This window comes from Arctopsyche grandis, chromosome 6 (genome assembly GCF_051622035.1).
Source record: "Arctopsyche grandis isolate Sample6627 chromosome 6, ASM5162203v2, whole genome shotgun sequence".
NCBI lineage: Eukaryota > Metazoa > Arthropoda > Insecta > Trichoptera > Hydropsychidae > Arctopsyche > Arctopsyche grandis.
Window position 1 is genome coordinate 26,226,787 of NC_135360.1, and position 7,442 is coordinate 26,234,228.

The 7,442-nt window shown below is 31.9% G+C and overlaps 2 protein-coding genes across 2 annotated transcripts; both read left to right on the forward strand.

Moving 5' to 3' along the window:
- Positions 1–1,490: 1,490 nt before the first annotated feature.
- On the forward strand, positions 1,491–4,341 carry LOC143913205 (uncharacterized). Its single transcript, XM_077432865.1, has 2 exons — positions 1,491–1,626; positions 1,708–4,341. Exons 1-2 carry the CDS (start codon positions 1,567–1,569, stop codon positions 3,946–3,948), a joined length of 2,301 nt encoding a protein of 766 aa, XP_077288991.1. The 5' UTR covers positions 1,491–1,566; the 3' UTR covers positions 3,949–4,341.
- Positions 4,342–4,864: 523 nt separating this feature from the next.
- Positions 4,865–6,132, forward strand: mRpL14 (mitochondrial ribosomal protein L14). Its single transcript, XM_077432870.1, has 3 exons — positions 4,865–4,991; positions 5,112–5,306; positions 5,380–6,132. Exons 2-3 carry the CDS (start codon positions 5,117–5,119, stop codon positions 5,646–5,648), a joined length of 459 nt encoding a protein of 152 aa, XP_077288996.1. The 5' UTR covers positions 4,865–4,991; positions 5,112–5,116; the 3' UTR covers positions 5,649–6,132.
- Positions 6,133–7,442: the final 1,310 nt, after the last annotated feature.

The following is a 7,442-nucleotide window of genomic DNA, read 5'->3' on the forward strand; positions in this document are numbered from 1 at the left end:
TATTGTAAACTATCTTTTATTCTGAACCTTTTTTCTTCCTATTCATACTTATTTACACATCGAAATAAAACGTCCCACAGTTGATTCACAAACAAAAAGTATTGTATTGATTTTGATTTTTTTAAATGCTTTTTATTATTACTGAATTATATATGTTGACAATGCATCATATATATATTTTAATAGCCACTGATCTACTGATCATTTTCTATTTTATAATTTTATTTTATTTTTAGTAATTGAAATATTATATTATTCTAACATGTTCAGCATAATAGGAAAAAGAGCTCAAAAACCTATTTACAATTCTTATAAATGCTCAAACTAAAGACTATCCAAAGTCGACAATCTAAAGCAGATTAGGTATTTGTGAAAAAGTGTTGTATAAAAGTAAAGCTACATTCTAAAACATGAATGTACATAGCTTTATAAGACTTGGATATAAGGATTGTAAATATGTAGGTTTTTGAGCTCTTTTTCCTATTATGCTGTAGATTAACATTAGAATAATATAATACTATGATTACTAACCAAATTAAATTAAATTGTAAAATAGAAAATGATCAGTAGATCAGTAGCTATTAAAATAGATATAAGATGTATTGTGAACATAATTTCGTAATAATAAAAAGCATTTAAAAATCAAAAATAAGACCCATTATGAAAAAAAGTGAAATTTCTAAGAGAAGTATTAATTATATACACATATGTATAATATATAACCCAGATTATTATGGTAATTGACGAAAAGTAAGGTTCCATGTATCGAAATTGAAATAAATTAATTGGAAGTGCATTGGTTTTAAAATTAAATATAATAGATTAAACTTCAGCCATGCATATACATAAATAATACACATTCAATTTTGTGTGCATGTATACTACATAGTTTTGCATTTAGTTAAATTACACTGTTCGACAAATGACGACTTTTTTTGGTTCAGAGACGAGATATAACTTTTCTTATAGATCTATGCCCAGTGAACACGAATCTGGTAATAAAAAGTGTTGATTGGCTCGAGATTCAGGGATATGTGTTTTTTAAATCGCGCGATTTTTCTATATCTTGGTGTTGTTCGGTCGATTTCTCAAAATCTGTTAATTTCCTGTTCAAAATGAATATTGGAATCTATAGTCGGGTATTTTATCTTTCATTTGTAGTACTTTTCAGCTTTCAAATCTCTCTAAGTAGTCGCCCAGTTCAAATCAAAAGTCAAAATTACGTATTTTCACTTGGGCATAGATCTATAAGAAAAGTCACCGAACACTAATCAAAAACACGAGACTTGGATACTAATACAAATTGTAAATGCGTTTTTATTGATTTGTGGTCTTCTAAGAATCAATAATGATTATATGAAGTAGTGTGGGTGTATTGCTAGAACACATACAAGTGTCATTAGTTCATATAGTTTATTATGGTCTTTTGGTTGCTAAGATACAATACAACAGATGGTGCAACTCTACATATATATAATTCATTGACTTGCACTTTCGATACATTTAAGTTTCACGCGCGTCATCCTATATAATTACTGAACTTTGTAAGGTTCAAAACTTTTCGAAATGCATCAAGAGACTTTAGAAATGATTCAACCTCAGTTAACTTCACTCGATAAATATTTGGTGAGTTTTAAAAGCATTAATAGCAAATTTGACTTATATATTATTACGCAATAACTTCATTTATACATTCTTATTGGTTAGGTATTAAAACATGCTACTCAAGTACATAGTTTCGAAAAGAATTCATCCGAGAGTAAAAAGAATTTGCTCGCACTGGACAAAATACGTGACATGATCTGCATGGCTGAGGATAAAATAAAAAGTATCACGGAGGATATGTTTGTCAATGCGGAATCAAAGTGTGTGCATTTGAACGAACCGTCATATTTCGACGATGATTTTGATCAGAAGTCTTACATTCAGCAGCTCGTTAAAGCAAAGTTATACGGTATGACCATCATTCAAGACGTCGACACGACAAATATGCTGAGGAAAAACAAAATGATGATGAAAACAATGGTTAATATGAAAAATCGATCAACATTGCAATCATCGTCCAGAAGATTATCATTAGAAACCTTTGAGCCCGTTAGAGAAATTGAAACTTCAACGGCAACTAATAGAAGTATTGTAAAAAATATTCAACTTATTGAATTAAAAGCAGACTATGATGATGATGATGATGAACCTGAACAAAAATGTAAAAGTTATAAATTGGCTGTCCAAAATTTGCCGAGTATTAGTATTAGATCTCAATTGATGGAACAAAAGTTTCCGTCGGTAGATATATATCCTTGCGATGAGAACAATTCTGTTCCGGATAAAAATTATAATATTGCTGTAGTTGAATCTAAGCATAAGGAAGATGTTATTATTAAAGAAGTGCCAGTTCAAAATGTGACTGATACTAATGTCGGTGTTGAATTAAATAGTACATGCAAAGATGAGGATAAACCGAGTATTCTTCCATCAAAGAAAGTAAAGTTTGTTAAATTAGTAGATGATCCTGCTTTGATGAAACTTGATTTTCCTGTAATTAATACTGGAAGTGATTTAAAGAATAATGTAAACCTGGGACTCAGTGAAATAGCTAATCAAAGTAATTCTTTTGTATTTCTGAACAAACACAATATAAATTTGCCAGTGAGTGATAGTCCATATAGAAGTTTGAGGAAGAAAAATATATCGACGTTGAAGAAATTCGGTCTTCCAGAAATTCAGAAGATATATAACCCTAAAAAAACGCTGCTGATCCAAAGAGGATCAAGTTTTCAATTTTCTAGTCCTTTCATAACAACAAACAAATCCCACAAGACATTTACAAGTCGTCAATATGGATCTAAAAATTCATATTCGTCGAGTAAGCCGTTGAATGTAACAAGTACTAAAAAATCGCACGTTAGTACTGAATATATTCCATATTCGAAATTCACAGTTGGTGGTGTAAAAGTTGACAGAAAACCATTGAGCCATTCGCATTCGATTACAATTGATGATCCGAGGGCAGTTAACATTCCGATGACTTACAATGATATCGACGAATCATATGATATCAACGACTTAAATATAAACAGTACAAATTCAATGAATCAAACGGAAGAAATTGATCCAAATTCACATGTTGAGCCCGAATCAACAAACTCGAAAGATATTTTAAGTAATGTATCAAAAGTCAATTCAGAACATAACAAAGCAACCCAGACAAGTTTAAAGTATATTGGAGATATTTGTAAAGATATCAGAAATGTTAATGAAGATGTAGTTGAAAATTTAGAAACTATAAAAGCAAATGGAGCAATTGTCGAGAATAACTTACAAATAGAAGATGAACCCGTTCCGAGTACTTCTAAGCTTCCGAATGAAAATGAAAATATCATTGAGATGACTGATTCTCCAAAAGCAATTAAAAAGGGTAAGGTTTCAACGTTGCCAAAGGATACACAAACACCTCATTTGAAAACGGTTGATGTGATGACATCGCCTCCAAAGATGATCAATAGAAAACTTTCACCGGCTTTTGTTGAAACTAAAAAAAGTACACTTACCAGTCCGGTAAATTTCTCTGGCGATGATCAAATATCGAATAAAGAAATGAAAGTGAACGAATCTTTATTATTATCGTCTAATGATAGTAAGCATGATCCAAATGATAGTGGAAGCAAATCAAAATATTATAAGAAACAGCAATCCAAGATCGATATTTCAACAGACGACTATATAGAGGGCTCGTATTCTGAATCGAGTGACTTGCAAAGCTTAGGAGAAATCAATTTGAGGATTTTAAAGAAAAGACTTGTGAAAATAATGGATGATACAAATTCTGTATACAGTAACAGTTCTTTTACAACAAGTATTAACAGCGATATACACTGGAATTCGACGTTATCGTCTAAAAAAAGTGATGGTGAAATAAGTGTTCAAGTAAACAATAGAAGGAAATAAACTATTGTATGAGAATTTGCTTAATACATCATTTAGATTATGCTATACATGTTCAATAATAATGTGTAATATGTATGAGAATGATATATAGTGTAGTTTTAATAATTTTTAAGAAGATTTAGTGTATTATAAATCAAATATTTGTGAACTAAAACAATAAACTAACGCTGATTGATGGCAAAATAATATATTATTTTAGGTTGATAATGCTCAGCAACACCACTGAAAGTACAAAAGGTTCCTAGTAGTGTCACAGGGATCTTATTTAAAATACAAACTATACACCGGTCAATAACTGAAACTTTTTTTTTTATATACAATATTGTGTTTATGTAAGTAAATGTTCCTTTTATTGTAATGTGATACAAAATGAATAATAAATAAATGCTGTATATATTTTTTATTTTATACATACATACATATATACCAAGAAGGCCTAACAGGTAAACCCCAATGCGCCTTCCTGGCCAGTTACAAACAATGCAGCATTTTTATTACATAAGTCGCTACATTGCGAGACACTGAAAAACTCGAAATTATGAATTTTAGACTTGTACATAAATTTTATTATAAATTAATCATATTCAAATAGTGGTGACATAGTGGGTAGAATGATTTTTAGCCAATTGAATGGAGGAACCGTTCCAACAATGAAATAAAAAAATTGGCAAATTCTGATAGAAAACGATCGATCTGGAGACACAAATACCCAAGTCTGAACAGCAGCATTACAGATATACTCAGAATAAATTATTTTCAATTAAAATTGAAGTCAACTCATGGAATCGAACCCGGCACCTCGGTGCTAGGTAAAAGCTAAACCACTGAGCCATACTGTTGGGATTTTAATTTAACTGATCATCCGATCTTCAATAAATGATATTTTTAAACAATATTTATTAAATTTATGACTATGGACGTTATTGATACTGTTACGACTGGTTTCACATAACGACGAATGGTCGCCCATTTTGACGTTTGATTTTGAGGTTACTTTTCCGCAGCAGTCCAATTATTTCAAGAGTTTTGTATACATTTGAATGGTAATTGTAATTAATTAGCTTCTTTGAATAACAGTTGAATATTTTTCTTCGATTAATCTTATTATTGGATCACAATTAGAGACGAATATTACAAATACACCATACTGAAATATTTTTTAGACGAGATGAATTTCACATCCACAATATGGAAGCTAGGCTCTCATCTGAGAAACGTCGCATCATTTCACACCACGCCTGTATGCAAAAATATCCAATTACTGACACGCTTGAGAGTAGTAGATAACTCAGAAATAGGCAAGAGAGCCATGGCTGAAGGCAAACCGCCTAAGGTTATTCACGTCTATAATAAAAGAGGTTCAATATTTCAAAACATGTATATATATATATTTTTATTTGCACAACTTTAAAGTCTATTTGTGTATTGCAGGTCTCGGCGGGATCGGAGACAAGGTAATGGTCGCTATAAAAGGTCAGAAGAAAAAAGGGATTCTCGTCGGCTTGAAGAAGGTACAAAAACCTTTGGTTCCAAAGTATGACAGCAATAATGTTGTTTTGATCGATGATACTGGAACTCCTCTGGGGACCCGAATCCACGCTCCGATACCTACCATTTTGAGGACGATACTCAAGTCGAAGACGCACGTGAAGGGCGCCGATTATACTAAAGTGTTATCCATAGCTACCAAATTTGTATGAATGTTGTTTAGAATTTAAAAATGTAGTGTATATGAATAATGAATCTTCCGAAAGCCAAATAGATTGTTTCAATTTTATATATGATTGGATTGTTGTTGATTTTTTCTTTACATATTTTATTTGGTGACCAGAAAAATGCACTCAAATGAGACAACCAAACTTTCAAATTTGCTCAAGGAGAACTAACGCAATAGAATTCCACAAAAAAGCGTCAAGGGGTTTTGTATGTATGTAATCGGAGGGTGCTAATTTTTTTTTTGTGGAATTCTATTGCATAAGTTATTTTTGAGCGCCTTTGAAAATTATGACTTCATGAAAAAACGCTACTATTCAGTGCAATTTAGTGCATCTTTCTGGGAACCATTTTTTTTTTATATATATGATCTGTTTGGTTTTTGAAAGGCTTGTCGTATATGTAAGTCGAATAAAATGATTTTCGTTTTAAATTATGAAGTCATTTATTAAGATTTTTACATGCAAAAATGGAAAATTGTACAGTAGAAGATAAAATTTAATGAAAAAAAGAATACAATTCTTTCGGTAAAATCGCTCAGTATATAATATACGTACAAAGGAAGTTCTTATATTTTTTTTTCTTAAATTCCGCAGATGCACTTTCCCGAATGATAAAATTTATAAATATAATAATATATTTAGCTAGATTTCTCCAGAAAATTGCATCTATGCGAGACGATCAAGCTGGATGATAACACCGTGACACATAGCGACTCGACACACACACTCATGCACACGAGAACTTAACACTTATTCAAAAATGGCAAAATAGTTAACGTTGGTGACCACTACGGATGGGAGATGAAAGCGTGTAGGCGTCGGCTGTTCAATTATTACATTCGCAGTCCGACAATACAATTCATTGATAAATTGGCCATCAATAAAATCTCCCTTGTTTGAGAACTTCGCCGAGATATTATCAAGGGCCAATTACGCTACATATGTATATATATGTTCATAATTTTCATTAAAACCTTGAAGTTTACATTCGCGCCCTAAAACAGTTTTCCAAATATTATAACAGTAAAAAACGTGGCTTCCCGAGCCGTTAAATATACACGTATTTTCAAAAATCACATTTATATCAGAAACGGTATATATCATTACTGAGGAGAGGCAATATTCATCGGAGCTGAGATTTTACACATTTAACAAACGGTGACAGTCTTTCTCGTTAATATATACTGTTCTAGTTAACAATACAATGACGTTAGTACGATACAATGACGAAATATACAGACACTGTTCAATTAATTAATCAATATAATGTATAGTGATGATTCTAACGTTGGCGCTCCTCAAGCTCGGTCGATAACTTCGCTCGTGAGCGTTTACCGTTTGGGATCCGCCGCGCACTAGACAATTTACAACTTTGGATCATTCACATTCACGCACACGCACACTTCCGGAGTAGGTCCCGAGACGACCAAATGGATACCGTTAACATTAAAGTTAATAAAATTTGAACATTGAAATTAACCGTTAGTGAGGATATAATATAGGGGTCTCAGTCCCGCCAGTGCAAGGTTTCTTTCGTGACTAACCGACTGGAGCTTACTTTAAATACAATAAGAGCTCTATTATTTTGATATTATAAAACCTTTTGTACAAATATACGATCAGGACTGGATCACACTGAACAAATTCATTAGTAAGGGAGGGTTTAGTAAGGTGCGGTTTTTAAATCCGGCCTTGATTTCCCCCCCTTTCTATTTTTTTTTGTGCACAGCATGCAAAAATATATCATCGAGTAGCCACAACTTACTTATCTTACAATAA